This window comes from Drosophila miranda, chromosome 3, assembly GCF_003369915.1.
Source record: "Drosophila miranda strain MSH22 chromosome 3, D.miranda_PacBio2.1, whole genome shotgun sequence".
NCBI classification, from domain to species: domain Eukaryota; kingdom Metazoa; phylum Arthropoda; class Insecta; order Diptera; family Drosophilidae; genus Drosophila; species Drosophila miranda.
In genome coordinates, this window is record NC_046676.1 from 7,944,301 (window position 1) to 7,968,222 (window position 23,922).

The 23,922-nt window shown below is 45.6% G+C and overlaps 5 protein-coding genes across 7 annotated transcripts; all 5 read right to left on the minus strand.

Annotated features, from left to right (window-relative positions):
- Positions 1–245: 245 nt before the first annotated feature.
- Positions 246–3,622, minus strand: LOC108157993 (endoplasmic reticulum metallopeptidase 1-like). 2 transcript variants are annotated; one of them, XM_033392196.1, is made up of 11 exons: positions 3,546–3,622; positions 2,793–3,484; positions 2,641–2,725; positions 2,444–2,564; positions 2,235–2,389; positions 1,790–2,173; positions 1,434–1,729; positions 1,306–1,375; positions 1,097–1,243; positions 534–1,034; positions 246–461 (listed from the first exon to the last, which is right to left on the minus strand). In XM_033392196.1, the coding sequence occupies exons 1-11, from the start codon at positions 3,570–3,572 to the stop codon at positions 300–302; spliced, it is 2,640 nt and encodes an 879-aa protein (XP_033248087.1). In that variant the 5' UTR covers positions 3,573–3,622; the 3' UTR covers positions 246–299. The 2 variants fall into 2 exon arrangements, with proteins under 2 accessions (XP_033248087.1, XP_033248088.1); XM_033392197.1 differs by having other exon boundaries at positions 2,793–3,481; positions 3,546–3,599.
- A 1,403-nt stretch (positions 3,623–5,025) lies between these two features.
- On the minus strand, positions 5,026–8,346 carry LOC117185969 (endoplasmic reticulum metallopeptidase 1-like). Its single transcript, XM_033392429.1, has 11 exons — positions 8,298–8,346; positions 7,546–8,228; positions 7,395–7,479; positions 7,205–7,325; positions 6,979–7,133; positions 6,541–6,924; positions 6,185–6,480; positions 6,057–6,126; positions 5,848–5,994; positions 5,294–5,785; positions 5,026–5,221 (listed from the first exon to the last, which is right to left on the minus strand). The coding sequence occupies exons 1-11, from the start codon at positions 8,316–8,318 to the stop codon at positions 5,060–5,062; spliced, it is 2,616 nt and encodes an 871-aa protein (XP_033248320.1). The 5' UTR covers positions 8,319–8,346; the 3' UTR covers positions 5,026–5,059.
- Positions 8,347–9,568: 1,222 nt separating this feature from the next.
- LOC108161008 (endoplasmic reticulum metallopeptidase 1-like) lies at positions 9,569–13,001 on the minus strand. Its single transcript, XM_017295315.2, has 11 exons — positions 12,892–13,001; positions 12,136–12,827; positions 11,984–12,068; positions 11,800–11,920; positions 11,580–11,734; positions 11,129–11,512; positions 10,763–11,058; positions 10,630–10,699; positions 10,413–10,559; positions 9,854–10,354; positions 9,569–9,783 (listed from the first exon to the last, which is right to left on the minus strand). The coding sequence occupies exons 1-11, from the start codon at positions 12,910–12,912 to the stop codon at positions 9,622–9,624; spliced, it is 2,634 nt and encodes an 877-aa protein (XP_017150804.1). The 5' UTR covers positions 12,913–13,001; the 3' UTR covers positions 9,569–9,621.
- A 338-nt stretch (positions 13,002–13,339) lies between these two features.
- LOC108160910 (endoplasmic reticulum metallopeptidase 1) lies at positions 13,340–17,741 on the minus strand. 2 transcript variants are annotated; one of them, XM_017295186.2, is made up of 10 exons: positions 17,662–17,741; positions 15,982–16,670; positions 15,828–15,912; positions 15,641–15,761; positions 15,409–15,563; positions 14,968–15,351; positions 14,539–14,904; positions 14,336–14,482; positions 13,781–14,269; positions 13,340–13,710 (listed from the first exon to the last, which is right to left on the minus strand). In XM_017295186.2, the coding sequence occupies exons 1-10, from the start codon at positions 17,704–17,706 to the stop codon at positions 13,549–13,551; spliced, it is 2,643 nt and encodes an 880-aa protein (XP_017150675.1). In that variant the 5' UTR covers positions 17,707–17,741; the 3' UTR covers positions 13,340–13,548. The 2 variants fall into 2 exon arrangements, with proteins under 2 accessions (XP_017150675.1, XP_017150676.1); XM_017295187.2 differs by lacking the exon at positions 17,662–17,741 and adding an exon at positions 16,738–16,847 and having other exon boundaries at positions 13,341–13,710.
- A 495-nt stretch (positions 17,742–18,236) lies between these two features.
- Positions 18,237–23,001, minus strand: LOC108160856 (endoplasmic reticulum metallopeptidase 1). Its single transcript, XM_017295118.2, has 9 exons — positions 22,213–23,001; positions 20,659–21,326; positions 20,237–20,594; positions 19,609–20,173; positions 19,374–19,558; positions 19,173–19,316; positions 19,014–19,113; positions 18,562–18,956; positions 18,237–18,485 (listed from the first exon to the last, which is right to left on the minus strand). The coding sequence occupies exons 1-9, from the start codon at positions 22,216–22,218 to the stop codon at positions 18,318–18,320; spliced, it is 2,589 nt and encodes an 862-aa protein (XP_017150607.1). The 5' UTR covers positions 22,219–23,001; the 3' UTR covers positions 18,237–18,317.
- Between the last annotated feature and the right edge of the window lie 921 nt (positions 23,002–23,922).

Genomic DNA, 23,922 nt, shown 5'->3' on the forward strand with positions numbered 1-23,922 from the left:
TCAGCTTGGCGCTGAAAACGAGCCGTAGATTTTTTACAACGCCGTTGTCTATCGATATCGATGAACCCGCCATGTAAAATTCATGTAGACACGCCGTCTTGACAGATTTCGTCGCCAGGTGCCTCCTCGGTACAGTTGCAAAGTAGCAAAATTATTTAAATTCTTAAATTTGAAAATCGTTAAAAAAAATATTTTCAGTGTTGCACTTTTATCTACTACAAATTCAAACATTGAAAGCATTTAAATTTAATGAAACATAGAACATAGTTCTATGAGTCAAACGGTATATTTCTGACATCTTAGAAAATGTATCTTTGATAGACTGCTGGCCACTGGATGGCAACCGCAAATGATGGAAAGGAATCAGAGAACTTCACACTCATTGCGTCCCCTTTACTGTGTATATAAAGCGCCGATACGCCAAACTGGAAAAGGGGTACGTTGAAGTCGCCATTGGGTTTCTGTTCAAAATTGAATGCACGTAAAATTAAAAACCGTTTGATTCAATAAAAAAAATTATCAAAATATACTACCGTAATTTCCATGAATAAGTTTAGTGGAGAGCTCTCTATTCCGTTCGAGATGATAATGTAGAACGGACTGCCACTAGATGTATTTTCTTCCAAGTGACTGAGCAGGAACGACCAGTTGCTGATGGTCACGTCTTCGTACGGCTGGATAAACAGACTGGTCTGGTCGGGACACGTCAAATTAAACTCGAACCGTACGGTTTTGTTATTTTCCAGTACAGTCTTGCTTAGCAGCTCTAAAACAGGCACCGATGGCGTCTCTACGGGCTGATCACGGGGAAGCCACATCCCATTAACACGGCTGCTCTGACTGCTTTTGTAATTGTGGGGAACTCCACACATCATGTACTTCTCGCAGTCCGACTTCATGCTGACCAAACCAGTAAGGTTCACCTTGGTTCCCTTCAAGGGAGCAGCTCCACGACGATCCTGGAAGTCGAACACATATCCAGACTCATCCTTGCTGACTGTTCCATCGTACTCGTAGAACACTCGGCGCACTTGCTGCAACCAGCAAATTATAGGGTTAGTTTCATATTAATTCCGATATGGGATGAAAGACTAACCAAGTAGTGGACTCGCTGCACATTGGTCTTGGGACGGTAAGGGAATCCGATTTGGGTGGAAGATGCAATGTATACAGTTAAGGCAGTCACAGCCAGCAAGCCGAGGAAAATGAGACTGGAGCGCCGTGACATATGCACAAGCAGAACCTGAGGAGCAATTTAAATGGTTTTACATACTGACTGTGGCGTACAGCAGCAGTATAACGTACCAAAAAGCCCAAGGAGAATACAGTTCCCAATGCAGTCAAGGCAGAAACAATCAAGTCTGGATTGGTAGATCTAAAAAGTGAGGGGTTGAAGGAGAAATTATCCCACAAAACCGTCAGACATTACTTACAGGCCAAAGCGACCCATCATGGGGGTTATCACCACAATGAATGTGTAGAAGAGATAGCTGTTGTACAGGAACGGGATGACTTGGACGACTTTCAGGACGGCCGTCCAGGCAAAGCCGCGATCGTGCAGAGTCGTAAGAAGGTTGAAGGCCAAGGGAATAACGTAGAAGAGAAGCGTCCACGTGATGACGTAGGTGGTACGCAGTCCATAGAGCGTGAGTCCAATGCCGAGGATGGCCAGGATAGTGGCGTGTCCATGCAACACCAGCTGCAGTTGCTTCGCAAAGGAAACCTTGTCCTAAACAGATGGATGGATATAGTAGTATATGGCATAGAATCGGATTTGGTTGCTACTCACATCCCGTTGCAGCTTCAAGTAGACGAAAGAGGGTAAACTGAAACCGATGAGAGTCGGGCACACATAAAGGCCGATCAGGAGCGCTGGAGTGCTGTAGTAGGTGAGGGAGAGGCCGTACATGTCGAACAAATACGCGACCACAACGGGCAGACCCAGGCCAAGCAGTAAAGCAATGACCTGAAGTACGACAATCAGAATGAACAAGCCGACGACGTGTCCGGTGGAGACATTGGACACGCTTGCGGTGCGCAACAAGGACACAAAGATCAGGACAATGGTAGCCCCAGCCACGAAATAGTTGAGGATCACACCAGTGCTCTCCGAGTAATGGACGAAGTACAATCCTAATACATCAAAGAAGACGGCATGTCCCGCTGCGTATTCCTGTGCGAAGATAGAATTATGGCTTTATTAATCATTATGATATCATATATATAAAAGATACCTTTGGATTGCGTAGTTCTGTGGCATTGGACAGACCTCGGACAAGACCAAGTATATTGTCCCCAGTGTTCTGAAGGGAGGTTCGGGGAATTACGTCAATGCGGTCGTACCTTGTGTGATACACGTAACCATTAATGCACTGGCCCAGGTCCAAGCCTAACAAAGACGTATGTGAGCTAGGGCTATTCAATTGTTTCTAATTATGTATACCTATGAGGTTCGAATATTTAGTAAAGATGCGGAAGTCCGTGTCCGACGGTAAGAGCCCTGTTTGAAAGATTTCCTCAGCCATGGTGGTGGCAAATGGATGCTTGGCGTTCTTCTTGTAGTACTGCAATAGAACAGAAAAAATATTCAGAGCTTGGATTCGTGTCCATGGAAAGGCTTGCCCAGAACAGATCGCTTACGTCCACGAGCCAGGGGTTATCGGGTCCAGTCTGGAAAAGAATCTCGCGTCCTCCACTGCCGGCTGCATCCAGGTTGATAACAACCCTGCACAATAATAGGTTAATCGTTGGATTATAATGTGACACTAAAAGGTAATTATTAAATTACTTACTTGCAGAATGGAGCCCATTTGTGTTGGGAAATAAAGCCATGGGAAGCAAGCAGTGATTTCTCCTCAGCTCCGTTGATTAGAAACACAATTGGATGGTCAAAGGTCTGTTTAGTAGAGGACATCACTCGAAGAACCTCAAGAATCGTAACAGCCATGTGACCCGCATCGCCAGCAGCGGGACTGGTCGGCTTTGAATCGAAGTGACTGTTGACCAGGAGGTAGGTTTCGCTGGTGGTGTTCTTGGGACTGAGTTTTATAATAATATTCTGCACCGCTCGATACATGTAGATGGATTCCGATTTTAGATATGAGCCGGAAGTAATTTGCACGTCAATTTCCATGTCAAAGTAGTCATCAAGGACATTCTCCTGGATCAGCGCTAGTTCTTTGAGCAGGAACTGAACGGTTTTGTTCTCATTCGCATCGCTCCCTACCACCTTGGATCCGATTTTGTCAAATTCGTACAGGTTGTCGTAAGCGCGTTCAGCAATAAATCCTCCCTTCGAGGCATCCTCAATGTTCATAGCGGCAGGCAGCCGGTAGAAGAGGGGCACCACAATGGCAAAAAAAAGGAGAGCCCAGAACAGAAGAAAATTACTGGCAAAATACCAGGGACCTGTGGAGTCTCTCTCCACTTTTTTCCTATATTCCTGCGGTTCTCCTCCATTTTCGATACGCTCATATGAAACCTGCTACAGAAACAAGGCATATTAATACTTAGTGAAGGGGTTACAATCCGAGAATCCTCTTTACAGTTTTGTCCGTGTCACCCATTTTCATTTTCGGTGGCTCCAGCTCAACTTCTCGAGAATGCGACTGGACGTAAATAATAGAGTTAGGTGCTTATATATCCAAACCGAAATGCGATTATGATATGATTTAATGGCCTTTTATAAGGGGTGATTTATTCGCATTTATCGTTCAAATGATAGTTGAAATTCAGAGGTTTTTACCAGTTTTATATGATTATAAGTCCATTTATGCGAGGGTGGCTAAAGAACTTAAAGCTATGCCATAATATACTTTATCTAAAGTGGTGCGGTATACAAAAATAACTATATTTAAAATATATTCATACACATTTAATCATATATGAAACTGCGGCCAGTGTAATATTTATAGAAATAAGTAAATAAAAACTATATTTAAGAACAAATTAATTAATGTATGTTCATTGTCTTTTAGCCTCAAACTCTTTGAATAAGCTTACATTTTGATTGGGACCATATTGGGTTATAACTATACAAACTACTCATGGAAATTTCAGATCTGAAAAGCAAAGCATGAGTATTAGCTGATCAAAGTTGAATGTGTTTTATCTGAAGCAGTTCTGATTACTTCCCGTCTTTTCCTTCTTTCGCTTTCGCAGATAAGGGCTCCTTATGGATCCCATATAACAAGCAATCTATATACCTGTACCTATCGCAAAAATTGTTAATTGCATCGAACTCCTTCATTTGTATTGCATACATACATATATACATACATATGTCGCCAAGACTATACATTTGTACATATTATCGGTCACTGATTAAATGGATAAAATATTATGTTCATGGTACTTTTTATTTTTCGTATCTTCCGATAAGTTTTTGAATATGATAATGCCAGAAAATTTATTGCTTAGAGAGGCATGGGCGTACCCAGAGGGGTATGTTTACTTACATTTTTTTAAATTTCCTTAAAGTTTCATCCTTCAAATAATCCCTTGTTTTACCAAGGCCCAATAAAAATAATTGAAGAGTTTGTTGTCTTTATAGACTTGCATGCTTTGAATGCAGAAACTATAGCCGAAAAAATTAAATATTAATTATTCTATTATATGGATCTTGAGTTGCACCTGAAGTGTGTTGGACTTGATTTTGAAGGACATGTTATTTATTTTTGTCGCCTAATTATGAGAAAGCGAACTTTGGCAGTTAAAATGGTTTTATGGGTTTTAAAATTATTCTCCAATAAGATGAATACCTATTTTAACCCCCCCTTCGCGAAATCCTGGGTATTACCTTGTGGAGAGGCCGTTCATAAGAAAGAAACATATATACATATGTATATAGAAGCATATAATCAATATTTTCAGTCTTCACATAGGGGATTATACATATGGAAAGATGGAAATTCTTTCCCAATACGTTTGTACCAAGTAAAGAATGCCAATTGCCTTTCAAGTCGATATATATTAGAAATAAACTAGCTCAATATACTTGCATATAAATCTCAGATTTAATATATTCAAAATATTTATACTCGTATAAATAAAATACAGATTAATATATATATCTCTGATATATAGCTGGCCACTGAACAATTGCCGCATATGAAGGGAATGATGCAGCGAATTTCCTACTCAGATCATCGCCTTCAGTATGCATATACTGTGCCGATATTCCCAGCTGGAACAGAGGTACATCGAAGTCCCCATCGGATTTCTGTGGGAAGCGTAGGAAGGACACAAGTTTAGAGAGTTTCCATTAAAAGTTCATTAACGATGAATTCCTTACCGTAAGCTCCATGATGAAGTTCAATGGTGCATTATCTATTCCATATGAGAAGTATATATGGTACGGAGGGGTGCACTGTGCCGTATAGCTGAGCAGGAACGACCAGTTGCTAACGGTCACGTCTTCGAACGGCTGAATGAACAGACTCGTGTGATCCGGACACGTCAAATTAAACTCGAACCGTACGGTTTTGTTATTGGGCAGCACCGTTTTGCTTAGCAGCTCCAAAACCGGCACCGACGGTGTCTCGACGGGCTGCTCCCGCGGCAGCCACATCCCATTTTCGCGACTTTCCACCCAGCGGTGATCGTACAGAGGCACGCCACACAGCATGTGCTTCTCACAGTCCGATGCCATGCTGACCAAGCCAGTAAGGTTTACCTTGGTTCCCTTCAGGGGAGCAGCCCCACGACGATCCTGGAAATTGAATAGATATCCGGACTCGTCCTTGCTGACTGTTCCATCGTACTCGTAGAACACTCGGCGCACTTGCTGCAACCAGCAAATTATAGGGTTAGTTTCATATTAATTCCGATATGGGATGAAAGACTAACCAAGTAGTGGACTCGCTGCACATTGGTCTTGGGACGGTAAGGGAATCCGATTTGGGTGGAAGATGCAATGTATACAGTTAAGGCAGTCACAGCCAGCAAGCCGAGGAAAATGAGACTGGAGCGCCGTGACATATGCACAAGCAGAACCTGAGGAGCAATTTAAATGGTTTTACATACTGACTGTGGCGTACAGCAGCAGAATAACGTACCAAAAAGCCCAAGGAGAATACAGTTCCCAATGCAGTCAAGGCAGAAACAATCAAGTCTGGATTGGTAGATCTAAAAAGTGAGGGGTTGAAGGAGAAATTATCCCACAAAACCGTCAGACATTACTTACAGGCCAAAGCGACCCATCATGGGGGTTAGCACCACAATGAATGTGTAGAAGAGATAGCTGTTGTACAGGAACGGGATGACTTGGACGACTTTCAGGACGGCCGTCCAGGCAAAGCCGCGATCGTGCAGAGTCGTGAGAAGGTTGAAGGCCAAGGGAATAACGTAGAAGAGAAGCGTCCACGTGACGACGTAGGTGGTACGCAGTCCATAGAGCGTGAGTCCAATGCCGAGGATGGCCAGGATAGTGGCGTGTCCATGCAACACCAGCTGCAGTTGCTTCGCAAAGGAAACCTTGTCCTAAACAGATGGATGGATATAGTAGTATATGGCATAGAATCGGATTTGGTTGCTACTCACATCCCGTTGCAGCTTCAAGTAGACGAAAGAGGGTAAACTGAAACCGATGAGAGTCGGGCACACATAAAGGCCGATCAGGAGCGCTGGAGTGCTGTAGTAGGTGAGGGAGAGGCTGTACATGTCGAACAAATACGCGACCACAACGGGCAGACCCAGGCCAAGCAGTAGAGCAATGACCTGGAGTACGACAATCAGAATGAACCAGCCGACGACGTGTCCGGCGGAGACATTGGACACGCTTGCGGTGCGCCACAAGGACACAAAGATCAGCACAATGGTAGTTCCAGCCACGGCATAGTTGAAGATGACGCCATTGCTCTCCGAGTAGCTGATGAAGTACAGTCCCAGGACGTCGAAGAAGATTGTGTTCCCTGAAGGATTTGCCTGTGACGACAATGTTCTTATAATTTGTCAAGGCTTTGTTAATTGTTGTCTTACCGTGGTATCGTGGAGCTCTGTAGCATTGGAAAAAGCTCGCACAATGGCGAGAACATTGTCGCCTGTATTCTGAAGAGAAGCCCTGGGGATAACGTCGACGCGATCGTACCGGGTGTGATAGACGTAACCATTGAAGCACTGTCCTATGTCCAATCCTGAGGAGAGAAAAGGATATGTTATGTCTCTCGTAGTTAAGTTGTCACAACTGTTTTTCACAGGTGCGTACCAATAAGGTTTCCATATGTGCGGAAAATTCCGAAATCAGTGTCTGATGGGATGAGCCCCGTTTGAAAGATTTCCTCAGCCATGGTGGTGGAGAACGGATGCTTGGCGTTCTGCTTGTAGTACTGCAATAGAACAGAAAGTAGACAGAAATAAGAATCTTAGGCATGGAAGGGCTTTCCCAGATTATTTACGTCTACGAGCCAAGGGTTATTGGGTCCAGTCTGGAAAAGAATCTCGCGTCCTCCACTGCCAGCTGCATCCAGGTTGATGACAACCCTGCAAACATTAGATATATCGTTGGATTATAATGTCACACCAAAATGTAGTTATCCCGTAGCTTACTTGCAGAATGGAGCCCATTTGTGCTGGGAGATGAAGCCATGCGAAGCCTGCAAAGAGTTCTCCTCGGAGCCGTTAATCAAAAAAATGATTGGATGCTCGAACGTTTGCTTCGTGGTGGCGATCACTCGAAGGACCTCAAGGATCGTGACAACCATGTGGCCTGCGTCGCCAGCAGAGGGACTTGTCGGCTGTGAATCGAAGTGACTGTTGACCAAGAGGTAGTTTTCACTGGTGCAGTTCTTGGGGGTCAGCTTAACGACAATATTCTGCACCGCCTGATACATGTTGACCAACTCCCACTTGATGTAGGAGCCAGAAGCAATCTGCACGTCAATTTCTATGTCGAAGTAGTCGTCCAGGAGTTGGTCTTCAATCAGCGCCAACTCCTTCAACAGAAACTTGACAGTCTTGTTCTCATTTCCATCGCTGCCCACCACTTTTGTGCCGATATTGGCAAAGTCGTAAAGGTTAGCCTGTGCGCGTTCGGCAATGAATCCTCCCTTTGAGATATCCTCGATGGTGCGGGCCGCGGGCAGGCGGTAGAAGAGTGGCATCACTATGGCAAAGAAGAGGAGCGCCCAGAACAGAAGAAAGCCGCTGGCCATGTACCAGGGAATTTTGGAATCCTTCTCCTGTTTTTTAGTATTTTTAGGAGACGCCGACTCGACGCGTTCGTCCAATATCTGAAGGAAATACAATGGAAATGTGGTTAAGGAAAGGGATTATTGTTGTTCTTAGGAAATGGTCTTTACAAGTTGTTCCTTGTCGCCCATGTTGGTCTTCTTTTTTCCCGGACGAGACTGAGCGAAAAACGCCAGCTGCTTTTAAATACTTCCCCAAAAAGCGACATATCATTCCATATGCTTTAAAGTCATTAAAAACTCAATTTGGTGTACATTTATCGCATTTTTGTTCTTCTCGTTTTTCCCCCCATTCGGTAATAACTAAAACCTGTATATGATTATACAAATTTAATGCTCCGATTTCTTTCTTTTGATAAACACAATCTTTACAGTTTCAGACCCACCGCAACCCAACAACTGTTGCCAATCCGGAATCTCTGTAATCTATGAATGCGTGAATGTTCAATTATCGCGGACTTTTTATGGGGTTTATTACTGGGAAAATTAATATGAGACACACTTCTTTTGATAACTCTACACTGTCTTGATAAATCAACATAATCAAACCCAAAAGCATTATAAATAAATTTGGTTATTGCCTAACGTACTCCTAGGCAACATCGCACACCTTTCTTTGGATGACATCCAACCGCAAACGCAGTCCCCGCCACATCTCTACTGAGCGCTAAAAATACAACTGAAACGCGAGTTCTTTCAGCTTCCTCATCATTGTCGATACTTATGGGAAAATTTCATGTTCTTCCAAAAAATTGCCCTGTTGGCTCTCTTAAAGCAGATCTCTCTATACATGGCATACTCACTTGAATTGTAGGCCCAAATCTCAAAGACTATACTTTCTGCGTGAGTGCCTCACCCTCTCCTCTTTCGATGTCAAAGTTTCATGGATGGTTTCCGTTAAACTTACTTTGACAGGCTATTCGATTCTTGTATTTCCACATATACATTTTGTTTACTTTTCTTTTTTTTTTTTATCTAAATAAACATTTGTGGCATTTAAAATTAATTTTTTCATTGCAAACTAAACAACAATCTAAATACGATTGGAAATTGAAATCAATGCAGTAATTTATAATACCCTATAAAACAAATCCTACAGAAAACCAAATCATAAACACAACTGCGAATGTTTTGTGGGCCCATGCTACTCGGAACGATTGATTTAATGACTCGAACATTCCGATAACTACGAATGATCAATGTGAATTATAAAGAACTTTGCAACTAGTTGACCTTAAAAACAGACGGACCGTGCTATAACGACGCGTCTTTCCATGACAATTTACCCTCTTCCATAGCACGAGATTTAAAAACATAGCCCTTGGTATGTATGTATTTATATGAAACCTATCCGTATCATTCATGATACACAAAGAATCGTATTTGCATGTATAATTTTATATATTTTTCAGCTTTTCCAGTTGAAGGAATTATTTTAAAAGATATATCTCTGATAGGAAGCTGGCCACTGGACAATGGCCGAATACGCTGAGAATGATTCAGCGAATTTCACGCTCTCAGCATCTCCAACACTTCCTAGAAATTGTCCCGCCACACCCAGCTCGAACAGTTGGACGTTGAAGTCGCCATTGGGTTTCTGTGTGAAATACAAATGAGTAATATAGTAGCTCCAGTTCTAATCAGTTTGGAATTAGTCATTTTCCTACCATAATATCAATGAAAAAGTTCAACGGGGAACTATCAATTCCATATGAGAAGTAAATGTGAAACGGTGGGGGATACGTAGAGGTGGTCTGCAGGTAGCTTTGCAGGAAGGACCAGTTGCTTATGGTCACATCTTCGAAGGGCTGAATGAAGAGACTCGTGTGATCCGGACCCGTTACCTCAAACACGAACCGTACGGTTATACCGTCGGCTTGCACAGTCTTGCTCAAAAGTTTGAGGGTAGGCATCGCTGGTGTGTCGATGGGCTGCTCACGCGGTAGCCACATTATATTTAGGCGACTCTTAACCCAACGATGATCATACAGCGGAACCCCGCACATCATGCGCTCGGTGCAGTTCGATTCGAGGCTCACCAAGCCCGTTAGGGGCATGCCGCTTTCCTCCAAGGGAGTTGGCCCACGTCGGTCCTGGAAATAGAACGCGTAGCCGGAGTCTTCCCAGCTGACTGCACCGTCGTACTCGTAAAACACTCGCCTCACTTGCTGTAATCGAATTTTAAATGTCAAATATTGCCGTAGATTAGTAAGATAGTGAACGAACCAAGTAGTTGATCCGCTCCACGTTGGTCTTGGGACGATAGGGAAACCCGATATCGGTGGAGGTGGCAGCGAATATAGATAGGGCACTTACGGCCAGCAGAATGACAAAAACAATGCTCGGTCTGCGGAACATGTTCACAAGCAAAATCTGTAGAGGTAATGATACAGTTATAGAAGGTGATCACTGATCAGTACTGTAGAGGGACAGGGCAACATACCAAAAAGCCCATTGACAATATGGTGCCCAGTGCAGTCAAGGCAGAGACAATCAAGTCCGGGTTGGTTGCCCTAAAATGGGATGAGACAGGTTGGTTAGGAAGCCATTGCAGCTAGTGGCTTCGCATTGCTTACATTCCATAGCGTCCCATCATGGGAGTGAGCACAACCACGAATGTGTAGAAGAGGTAGCTGTTGTACAGGAACGGGAAGATCTGGAATAGCTTAAGGATGGTTGTCCAGGCGTAGCCGCGATCGTGGAGAGTCGTCAGCAGGTTGATGGCCAAGGGAATCACGTAAAAGATGAGCGTCCATGTTATAACGTAGGCGGATCGCAAGCCATAGTATGTTAATGCGACCCCGAGAACGGCCAGGACAACAGCGTGTCCGTGCAGCGCCAGCTGGATGTAGTGGGCAAAGGAGACCTTGCTCTACGATAGAACGTATAAATAGAGCGAAGACTTGGTAAGTGGCAGCTAATGGATGCCAGTGGACACTTACATTACGGTACAGTGTGTAGTAGATGGTGGAGGGCAAGCTCAGTCCCACGAGACTTGGGCACACGAACAGACCGACAACCAGCAGGGGACTGCTATAGTAGCTTAGCGACTTTCCGTAGAGATCAAGAGCGTACGCCACAACAATGGGAAGTGCCAGGCCAAGAACGAAGGCGATGACTTGAATCACCAGCACCAGGATAGCCCACTGCCTTACATCCTCCTGCGAAACATTCGAGACTGCCGCTATGCGCCACAAGGATACAAATATCAAGATAATGGCGGCACCAGCCACTCCATAGTTCAGATACTCGCCATTGCTGGACGAATAGCTGATGAAGAACAGGCCCAGAAAGTCAAAGAAGATGGCGTGTCCTGAAGCAAAGGCCTATAAAAATTGATAGATTATTAGATCCGTTCAGACACCTTTTGTACTGTGCCGCAGTGGGACCCACCTCAGTATCGTAGAGCTCTGGTGCGTTTGACAAGGCCCTCACCAGATTGAGGATATTATCGCCCGTATTCTGAAGGGCACCCTGAGGGATCACGTCCAATTCATCGTACTTGGTGTGGTATACGAAGCCATTGATGCACTGGGCAAGGTCGAACCCTTTTTTGGGGAGTAAAACATATCTGAAAACCAAATACCACGTGCAGATGTTTCTTTGGACTTACCCACGAGGTTTCCATAGGTGTTGAAAATGCCGAAATCTGTGTCTGAGGGCAGGAGACCCGTTTGGAAGATTTCCTCACCCATGGTGGTTCCAAACGGATGCTTGGCGCTCTCTTTGTAGTACTGTAACAAATTTGGTATGTACATTTAGTGCCCTTTGGGGAAATGTTTTGACGGAACAGTTACCTTTAAAAGCCAGGGATTGTATGGGCCACTCTGGAAGAGAATCTCGCGACCACCAGTTCCAGCGGCATCTAGGTTGATGACGGCCCTGTAATTAAACAGTATGGTATCTTAACTCTTTAGTAATCGCTGGGATCAATGGATGGATTGCTTACTTGCAGAATGGAGCCCATTTGTGTTGGGTGATGAAGGCATGCGAGGCTTGTAGGGGATTCTCCTCGGCTCCGTTTAGGAGAAATACAATCGGATGTTGGAATGATTGCTTGCTTGTGGAGATCACCCGCAGCACCTCCAACATAGTGGTGACCATGTGTCCAGCATCGCCCACCGACGGACTAGTGGGCTTCGAGTCAAAGTGGCTGTTGACCAAAAGGTAGGTTTCGCTGGTGGAACCCTTGGGGCTAAGCTTGATGACGATATTCTGCACTCCTTGGTACATGTTGATCATGGTCCAATGAATGTAGGAGCCCGAGGCAATTTGAACGTCGATCTCAATGTCATAGTATTCCAGCAGGACTTGCTGCTTGATCAGCTCCAGTTCAGCTAGCAGGAACTGCACCGTATAGACCTCATTTCCTTGACTGCCGACCACTTTCGTGCCAATGTTGGCCAGGCCGGCTAATGTCTTGTGGGCCCGCTCCGCAATGAATACGTCCTGGTTGGTATCGTGAACCGTCAGAGGTGTGGGCAGGCGATAGAAGAGCGGCACCACGATGGCCAGGAAGAGCGTGGCCCAGAAGAGGAGGAATCCCGCTTCAAAGTACCAGGGGCGATTCGCCTTCACTGCCAGTTTGGCTACCTTTTCGGCAATCGCCGCCTTGTCCTGAACGGACTCCTCGTCAGAGATCTGCCAATTTGTGAATTGTGCATTTTCATTAATATAATGGGGGCAACAAAAGGGGTTTCCTTACGAGCTTGTCCTTGTCTCCCATCACCTTAGTATTTTGCAGAAACACACTGGCCGCTGTCGGGAATAAAACTGCTTGCCTAAAGAAAAGGTCGAGATACTCTTATATATGCGGCGTGGGCGTCAAGTGCACCAAGTACTAATCAGCCGCCTTTCAATTACTGGAGCACGTACTCGAGAAAACTGATCCCAATCGCCGCTTGATAATCAAATTTATTATGCCAAACCTTGTCTTGGAATATTCCACCAATTGGTAACCGGAGATCAAATCTCTTAATGAAGTATAACAAAGTATTTCAGCTCGCAAAACAATATCTGAGGCTGGGCTGCTCAGATGAGATCCCAGATGTAAGATTTTCACTTAGAAAAATCCAGTATTGACTGTAATTCCTCCAATATAAACGTATAATTGGTTAAATCTGTAATAAAACATTTATGGCGCAGATTTTTATCACGATTGATTTAGAGCTTGATTGCACGGGCGTGTGTTCATCATATTTTTATTTTGTGACAAGAATAATTGGTGTTTCAAGTGGACTACGACAAGGCAAGGTGCGTTGTCGGACCAAAAGCTGAAGTTCAGGCTGGACGATTGCTTTCATGGACTGTCTGCGCTCCACTGTAGAGGGGTCTTACAATAATACAGGCAGAAGGCAGGAACTCAGTAAGTGAATTGCCGGTAGGAGGTGGGCCATTGGACCAGCGCCGCATAGGACGGGAAGGACTTCGCAAACTTCTGGCTGAGCTCATCGCCTTCGTCGCCAATGAAATGATGAGACACTCCCACCTGGCAAACGGGCACGTCGAAGTCGCCATCGGGTTTCTGTGTTAATGGATGAGAATGCAGAAATTAAAATGGACTCCAAACTGTACTCCATCCGCCGAACACTTACATAAAGCTCAATGAAGAATGAAAGTGCCGTATTATCCTTGCCATGCGCGAAGTAGATGTGATACGTCGTCTGCTGTCCAATGTAATCGATCGGGAAGGACCAGTTGGTTACGGCCACGTCTTCGTAGGGCTGGATGAACACACTGGTGTGATCGGTGACCTCCGCCCTGAACTCGAACCGCACCGTCTTTCCGTCCTCCAGCACGGTCTTGTTCAGAAGCTCGAAAGTGGGCACCGATGGGGTTTCGACGGGTGTTTCGCGCGGCAGCCACATTCCCTTTAGACGGTTCTTCACCCAACGGTGGTCGTAGAGGGGATAGCCACACATCATGTACTTGGCGCAATCCGCCTCGATGCTAACCAAGCCAGTTAGGTTCGCCTTGGTACCCTTCAGGGGAGCAGGTCCCCGGCGATCCTGGAAGTTGAACAGGTAGCCGGAGTCTTCCTTGCTGACGGACCCATCGTACTCGTAGAAGGTTCGTCGCACTTGCTGGAAATGGAGTTAGTTAGTTATAATGGAATGTCCAGGAGATGCCACTGTCCAGTAAGTACTCACCAGGTATGGCACTCTCTCTACATTGGTCTTGGGGCGATAGGGGAATCCGAGTTGGGTGGAGCTGGCTGTGTAGATGCTCAGGGCACTTACGGCCAGCAGGGCGAAGAGGATCATACTTGGTCGGCGAAAGACGTTGATAAGGGGAATCTACATGATACTGCATCGTTAGATAACTGTAGAAAGCTCATAAAAAGAGTCATTACCAAAAAGCCCATAGCAAGAATAGTTCCCAAGGCATTCAGAGCAGAGATAATCAGATCGGGGTTTGTCGACCTGCCGAATCGGCCCATCATTGCACTGAGGATAACCAGGAAGGTGTAAAACAGATAGCTGTTGTACAGGAAGGGAACGATCTGAACAATCTTCACGACGCCCGTCCAGGAGAAGCCGCGATCGTGCAGAGTCGTCAGCAGGTTGATGGTCAGGGGAACCACGTAAAAGATGAGCGTCCAAGTTATAACGTAGGCGGATCGCAGGCCGTAGTAAGTTATTCCAATGCCGAGAATGGCCAGGACAATCGCGTGTCCATGCAGCACCATTTGCAGTTGATGGGCAAAGGAAATCTTCTCCTGAAACAAAAAATACATGTATTTAGTCCCAAACATATATGAATGGTAATCTAATCTACTTACACTCCGTTGCAGCTTCAAGTAGATGAACGAGGGCAAACTAAGTCCGAGGAGACTGGGGAACACATATATGCCGATCATCAGCGCCGGAGTGGCGAAGTAGGTGAGAGAGAGGCCGTACATGTCGAACAAATACGCGACCACAACGGGCATTCCCAGGCCGAGCACAAAGCCAATGATCTGTACCACCAAAATCAGGATGAACAAGCCAACAATGTGGCCTGTGGAGACATTGGAGACACTCGCTGTGCGCCAGACTGACACAAAGATCAGGACAATGGTAGCTCCAGCCACGGCATAGTTGAGGATCACACCAGTGCTCTGCGAGTAGCTGATGAAGTACAGTCCCAGGACGTCGAAGAAGACGGCGTGTCCCGAGGCGTATGCCTGATATAAGTTCAAATATATAAGGAGAATTTTCTCGGTTGGGCTGGATCAACTTACCTCCGGATCATGCAACTCTGTGGCATTAGAGAGGCCGCGGACCAAGCTGAGAACATTCTCACCCGTGTTCTGAATAGAAGTGCGTGGAATGACATCGAAGCGATCGTACTTGGTGTGATACGTGTAGCCGTTGATGCACTGGGCTATATCCAGACCTAGAGCAAGGAATCGAATATATTTGTCGTCATTTAGTTGCAAGTTTTTCGGTTGCTGTTGTTGCTGTCATTCTTACCGACGAGTTTACTATATTTTGTAAATATGGTGAAGTCCGTGTCTGAGGGCAGGATACCTGTTTGGAAAATTTCCTCAGCCATGGTGGTCGCGAATGGATGCTTGGCATTCTTCTTGTAGTACTGCAATATGGAAAATCGAGGTATAGAATCGTTGCATCAGATGGCAGCGGCTTCAGGGCTGCTTACGTTTACAAGCCAGGGATGGTTGGGTCCAGTCTGGAAGAGAATCTCGCGACCTCCGCTGCCAGCTGCATCCAAATTGATGAGTACCCTGTAACGTGGGGAGTCGTCTGTGTTATTGATTGCTCTGTTAGCTTGGGACTCGTGTTGCATTGCTTACGTGCACTTGGAGGCCCATTTGTGTTGGGTGATGAAGCCGTGGGAGGCTTGTAGGGGATTCTCCTCGGCACCGTTGAGCAGAAAGACAATTGGATGCTCGAAGGTTTGCTTGGTAGAGGACATCACGCGGAGCACCTCCAGGATTGTGACAACCATTTGACCAGCATCGCCGGCCGAAGGGCTAGTGGGCTTTGAGTCGAAGTGGGAGTTGACCAGGAGGTAGGTGTCGCTGGTCGAGTTCTTGGGGCTCAGCTTAACGACGATATTCTGCACCGCCTGGTACATGTTGACCATAGTCCAATGAATGTAGGAGCCGGAGACAATCTGGAGGTCAATTTCAATGTCAAAGTACTCGTCCAGGACATTTGCCTCAATCAGCGCTAATTCTTTGAGCAGGAACTGTACGGTCTTGTTCTCATTTCCATCGCTGCCCACCACTTTGGGTCCGATTTTGTCAAATTCGTACAGATTACCCTGTGCACGCTCGGCAATAAACACACCCTTGGAGGCATCCTCGATGGTCATGGCCGCAGGCAGGCGGTAGAAGAGTGGCACCACTACGGCAAAGAAGAGGAGCAGCCAAAACAGAAGGAAGCCGCTGGCCATGTACCAGGGACCTCTGGAGGTCTGCTCCTGTTTCCTGGCATTCTTCGGCGACAGCAAACCAGCCTCGACGGGTTCGTCAGAAATCTGCAAGAGAAATATCGCCGAATATTTAGTGGAAACGGAAAATGTCAGTTTTCCAAGTGTCCCTTACAAGCTTGTCCTTGTCACCCATTTCCCTTTTCTGTAGCTACAGCTCTGCACACTGAACCCTCCAGAATAGGACTAGTTGGCCTAAACCCAACGTCAATTCCTTTTATATCCGCCAAAAACCAAGGGGACCCAATTGAATACTCCATGATACAAATGACTTTATTGTATGTGCTACGTTGATATGTGCTCATGGATGTATTTATATTAGGCTTTTTTGGATACTAGTCTCATCGAAACGAGGGTGGCTATAATGAAACCAGCTTTGTATGATGAGCAAAACGAAATTAATTTTCAAATAACGGGATAGTTTGCCATTACACCCATCCAGGCTTTCCTTTCTTGAATCCGGATAGCCATAGAAGAATATCCTGGGGAACTATATCCGAACAATAACCAAAAAAAATCCGTCATCCATTCTTAGAGGACTTTTCAAACAGCCCTCTTCTATAAGCAAGAGATTTATGTTTTTATAACCATTACTTGTATAATTGCTGATATCAATTGAATGACCTTATCTCAATCACCTCCGCTCCTTTCTTCACAGATAGGAGATCTTTATGGCTCTAAACCAGACCACCGCAACCTAACATCTATTGTTTCCTATTATATTCCGAGTATATACACACATACATACATACATATGTACGAGTATTTGCACATGTATGTAAATCATTTGGGGCCTGGCGAATATCTTCACATAGGCGAGGCATAAAATCAATTGGATACACGATTAACAAACTTTGAACAAATGTATGCATATTCCCTAATTGAGTTTATAAACTTGATAACCGATTTATGGCACTTATATCAGACACTTGAGCTAATCAAATGATGCACACACTTATTCGAATATATAAATTGTGTTATCATAATTGTACCTTGTGGACGGGCCCATTAAATCACTAATCACCGAAAGTCACCTCACCTCGCTCTCGAAAGAATCTAATCGCGTACGCAGGGCTCCCCACATCTCCGTTGGGCATGAACAATCCAACTGAGATGTGATCTCTCTCAGCCTCATCATCATCACCATGGGCGATGCTTATTCGACTATTTAATCTGGAATTTCGTGGGCTCTCTGTGTTTATTTTAAGCTTTTTATAAGAGCCTATACATTTCTTGTAGCTGTGCTCTCTATCATAGACACTCTACATATATACTACGAGTATGTAGTGTGTAATCTCGTAGGTTTTGGAGAGCGTCTTCCGAGCGGAGCTATCCCCGGTCTCGAAATGAAGATAGACTGGGCCTTAAGCATGTGCGTTAGTGGTTTTCTAGCTACAATTTAATATTTTTGTGGCTAATTGCTTCCACCGTACCACCTGTTGTTTATATTGGCCCTGTTTCGTACGCCTTAAGTAAACACTTTTCCTTTCACGAACATACCATTCCGGGGAATGGAATGCATAATTTACCAAAACAAATACTCAAAAAGACGTTCCATTATATTTGTAGTATTCGTAGGTTTATTGGTTTAATAAAATATATATACTTTTTATCAGATTCTATACAGTTAATCGATAACGCTTAATGACTACAATTAGTAAAGCAAACCCAATATCTTCTTGTGAGTAATTCCCCTTAGAAATACCAGGTCTCGTAGGTCCCAACCCAACCCTGTATGTAGGCATACGAGGGAAATCGATCTATGTATTTGCTCAGCCTTCCAATGGCAGTTATATCCTGATTAACCCAGTGTCCGCCAATGCCAATCTCCAGAGTGGGAGTATCGAATGTCGAAGTTGTCTTCTGCAAGCAATACATTGGTTTGTTAGGCCACATACTTATTGAATATGGAATAACATTAAATGTGGATTGAGCTCACCTCAACATCGATAGTAAACTCTAGGGAACTGTTGTCCAGTCCGTAGGAGAAGTACACCATGTACGGTGGTTCTGCCTTCTCCCGAATGAGAGTGTCGTTGAAGGACCAGTCCACCAGCTTGGCATCATTTTTCATATTCACGAAGATGCCCATGTGGTCGGGTCCACTCAGTGAGAAGCTAAAACGCCGCCGCGTGGCACTCTCCAGCTCGCTGCTGTCCTGCAGAATGAGCGATGGATACTCCGTGGGTATCTCTGGCAGCTCCGGCACAGGCACCCACAGGCTGTACTTCCGAGCCTTGTTCCAGCGATGATTGTACAGGGGCAGCCCACAAAACATTTCCTCGTCGCAAGTGTCGCTGACCTTCTGCACCTCTCCGATGGAATCTATTTCGTCTGAGAATCAAATGGGATATTAATCCAGAGAATTATGTATTTCAAGAGAAAGCTTACCTCGCGCTATTTCGATGCGTCGATCTTGGGGATATATGTACAGGCCTGATTCGTCCATGCGAGTGGTGCCATCCGCGTTATGTAGCCGACGATGTGCATGCTAAGAAAGGGCCATGATCAGATCCATACAGGATAAGTAGCGATTAAGTTGTCACTTACGATCAATGAGTAGCGCTGAGCTGAGGTTTTCTCCTTGTAGGGGAATCCGGCATTCGTGACGGCGATTACAATGAACAGAATGGTAATCCCGAGGAAGCAGAGCACAATCGTTCTCGTCTTGCGGAAGAACATGATCAGTGGAACCTAGGAAGGAGTTCTCTTAGCCACAAGTCAGGCACAAGCGATCCAATTTGCACTTACAATAAAACCCGCAAACATGAGGGAAAATAACCAGACAAGGGCTGCGATAACCAAGTCGGGGTTGGAGGACGAACCCGAGCGTCCCTGCATGGGCATCAGAGTTAGGAGAGCCGCCGTGCACAAATAGGTGAAGTAGACGAATGGAAGGATCTGACAGACCGTGACAGCAATGGCAAACAAATAGGCTGTCGAAGGATGGAAATAGTTTTAAGTTTCCTTTAAGTTTTCTACTTACCTTTGCGGTGCCACTTGGTGACCAAGTTCACAATCAAAGCCACTATATCGAAGAGCACACAGAGCATTATCAAGTAGGCCGATCGAATGCTCAGTCCCGTCAGCGTAACCATGATCACGATCAGCCAGAAGCAGTGCGAGTGCATGAACAGCTGGATGCGGAACCCCAGGCCTAGGGGATCGCGTTTCGTCTTCTCCAGATACAGGGCTGGCAGGATGCTCATTCCGAAGATGATCGGCGCCAGGTAGAGGCCAAAGATCGTCCAGGTGGAGGTGAACCAAGTCATCGAGCGATTCACACCATCCATAAAGACGGCAACGAGCAGTGCGAGGCCCACGGCCAGAGCGAGGGAGGCGAGCTGCATGCCAATGGTGATCGCGTAGCGCAGCAGGACTCCCTTCCAGCTGCATCCCGAGCGCACGGACATGAAGTACAACGAGATGCCAATGGCCATAAGGGCCAGCAGAGACACAACAACGTTCACAATGATGCTCGTGGTTTCCGTGTAGAATATCATGAACCAGCCCAGAAAGTCATAGAAGATGTTGTGGCCCTCAGCGTGCGCCTGAAAGTATGCGTCATTTTTGTAGGCATTCGAGAGCGGACTACGATTTTTTTTTCTACTTACGGCGGTGTCGTCCATTTCCGGTGCATTGGCGAGAGCTCTGGCCAGGGACAGCACATTGTCGCCCGTGTGCTGGAAGGAGGCCCTGGGAAAAGCGTTTATCCTATCGTACTTGGTGTGGTAGACAAAGCCGTTGAATATGTAGGCCATGTCCAGGCCGGGAACGCCGCCATAGTCGCGAAAGATGCGGAAGTCCGTGTCGGATGGAATAATGCCAGCTTGGAACATCTCCTCGCCCAGGGTGTTGGCGAACGGATGCGGAACATTGCGATAGTAGTTCATCAGCCAGGGATGATTGGGTCCGGACTGAAACAGGATCTCCCGACCGCCGCTGCCGGCAGAGTCCAGATTGATGAGAGCTCTGTGGGGTTAGAGATGAGCGAATGAGGAGGATCCTGACTAGCTGCAGCTGCTGGGTCACCTACTTGCAGTTTTTGGCCCACTTGTGCTGGGTGATGAAGGCGTGCGAGCCCTGGAGGGGATTCTCCTCGGCCCCGTTGAACAGGAAAACAATTGGATGGGCCAGTGCCTCGCCTGCTTTGGCTATCACACGCATGACCTCCAGCATGGAAACCACCATGGACCCATCATCCCCGGCACCGGGGCTGCCGGGCACCGAATCGTAGTGGCTGTTCATCAGCAGGAAGTTCTCGTTGCTGGAGTTCCGTTCGCTCAGCTTCACGACCACGTTCTGAATGCCCTGGTACATGTTAACCATTTCCCAGTGCATGTAGGCGCCGCTTGCCTGCTGGACATCGATCTCAATCTCGTAACGATCGCTCATCTCGGCCTCGACCTTGGCCACCTCTGCGCGCAGAAAGTCAACGGTAGCCACCTCATTGGCCGCAGATCCCACAACGCGGGGCCCAATGCGGGTCAGTTCGATGAGAGTGTCCTCGGCGCGCTGGGCTATGAAGGAGTTCGGATGGCTGGCCTCGTCGCTACGCATCAGGGCCTTGGGCATGCTGTTTATCTGGGTGTTGACCAGCGACAGGTACAGACAGAGCCAGAAGGCAAAGAAGACGGGGGCGTAGTACCATTGCAGCTTCTTGGGCACCTCGAAGTCCACGTCGATGTGATACTTGGAATTGAACTGTTGAAGAGAGAGTGTTGCAGTGTCCAGTGATAAGGTGGTTGCTCTATAAATTTCAGTTACGTGTATATACTCGTAGGTAATTATAGCTTATCCATATCTAATCTTGGACTTTTAATCGAAGCAACACCGGAACACGTGAACTTCACAATCCGATGCGATGCATTTCAATTGTGCCCAGGCTTTTGGGCGAATACATAGTTGAACATTTATTGATTTACAATCCGTTAACCGATAAGACATTCTCTACTTTCTTTTTTGATTTCTAGATTAAACAACGATCAGCACTGAAGTAGTTCATCGTCGCGTGTTAATCCATGATTCATGGGCGTGTGCTCAGCGGTAGGTTGCGCTGGATCCACCGTCAACCGTTCAAGTTGAGGCCATAAACCGATAACCGATTATTAAAGAACAAATAACCCCACATATGGAGTGAACATGCAAAAAACGAAAAAAGAAGAATTGGCGAGACTCGCGGCATCTTTGAAGGGTGTAATTTTTGTATTGGTTCATGGTTTTTAATCGATTTCTTATCTACTCGTACGTATGAGCATATAATCTCTCATAGTGATTGTTTTATTTTTGCTGGACATTGAACAAGAGCTCTTCTCATCCATTCGCCTTTCTTGGATTGCTTACGGATCTCTTCTATTTCAATTTGAATATATCCCAATTATGTAACAAACACTTTCATTTTCTAATATGCTTCCCAGAATTAAATAAAACTTCCTGACTCTCACAAAATATTGGATTCACTTGTGGGGCGTGATTCTTCTTAAGAACAAAGTAAAATACTATAAGGATTTTAGTTTCACTTCATAAATCACTTGTTTTGTACTGTTCATATTGTTGCCACTCCATAAATTCACACAAATTCCATACGTACACTCATTTTTATAGATTGCTGGAACTTCTGTATATTGAGATTTCCACAGGATTTATCCTTCGACAAATCCGAAGCACTGACACTTTAAGGATTTGCTCGTAACTCCTTAAGCTCGATCACGTCTGGGCCCCGTTACCCTTGAATTCCGATTGAGGTTCGAGTCTAGTCGGTCTTCCAAAGATATATGAGAGTCCAACGCATTCAGGAACTCGCCGAAGAGGCAAATTATCGGTATCGTGGGCTCGACAATATCTTAAGTGCTACTCCGATTGTGAAAAACCACACACCCCTTTGGGCTCCGATCGCGTGCGGATGGGATTTTATGAGACTTCTTGTTTTCGCATTCGGGGGCTACAGTAGTGTGCGGTAGAACAATAGATCCATTGCCATTGCCAACCGAGTTTTATCTTTATTATGAAGAAATGCCTTTGTGTATCGTAAAAGAACAGAAACAAGTTCCTAGATACTCGTATTTCCCCGTTTCTTGTTGTTGCCAGCCTGCAGCCCTCGGAGATACACTATTGCGGCGGCACCTTCGACTTGGAAGTTTGGAACCATTAAATCTACACGGTGTAGAAACGGCTTGATTAGTCCCGTCGCTCGTGTTCGCTCACGACACTGACACTGTACTACTGCTCATAAAGATTGCCACTTTGGAAGGTTCTTCTTCCGTACAGATTCACCAGATTCGCCAGCTTTTCCCGTAAACCCGAGCTGTGGGTCTTTGCTATCGTTGTCTCTGACTGACTAACATTAGCTTCAGTTTCCGAACACACCCAGCCCCAATGACAGTTCCGATCCCTGTACTATTTGAAGCCCATGCCCTCTGTCTCTGGCACTGGCACTTGTTTCGCAATGCCCCTGCCTGCTCTGCTCTCGCATTTCTACAGAGTTTACTAATTAATTTGTGCTGTGTTGTTGCCAGTCTGTCGTTGATTTCATTTCGTTTCGTTTATGTGTCATTCCACTTTTGTTTGCCTATCGTTTGCCTCGCCTTGTCCCCCCCATTTGCGAATCCTCCATCTGGGATCGGGTTCCGTTGTTTAACTCGCTTGATTAACAAACTATTTTGCGTTATTTGAATTAGTTTCGTATGTATTTCAGATTCACCTGCCCAATGGATCATCGCTGTTGTTGCACACGTTCCGGCTGAGTGGACTCCAGAGCTGGGAAAACTGTTGGGCTGCTGCCATCAAATGATGTCAACCCATTTTCTCGCTCGACTGCACGGCGCAGAGAGTCACCGTAACTGGCAGTTCCCGTTCCCCAGCATCCAGAAGCATTGGAATGCATCGGAAAGTGCTTCAGCAAAACATCAAAAGTAATATATTTTATGCATTTATTGAGTATATCTGCCAATTAGCCACTATCTTGCCTAGGAAGTTCTGTTTAGGTACTATATTAAGTACGATAAAGCACACATTCCAATGGGCCATATAATTCGTATCGTTCAAAATTGCAATGGAACAATAAAATAAATATGTCTGCCGAAGATCTGTCGTGGGGAGAGATATGGTCTCAAGTGCTCTATGTTATCGCCTCTATGCGCTCCGCATCCGTATCATAAATGATTTCAGCCTCTGTATCGCCAAGTTCGTCTCACTTGTCTACGAAGCTCCCCCTTAATCGTGATTGCGGCTAATTATTGATGAAATCCCTGGCACTTTGCGGTTCTTATCCGAATTAAGCCAAGGAACGTGTCCAGAAAAC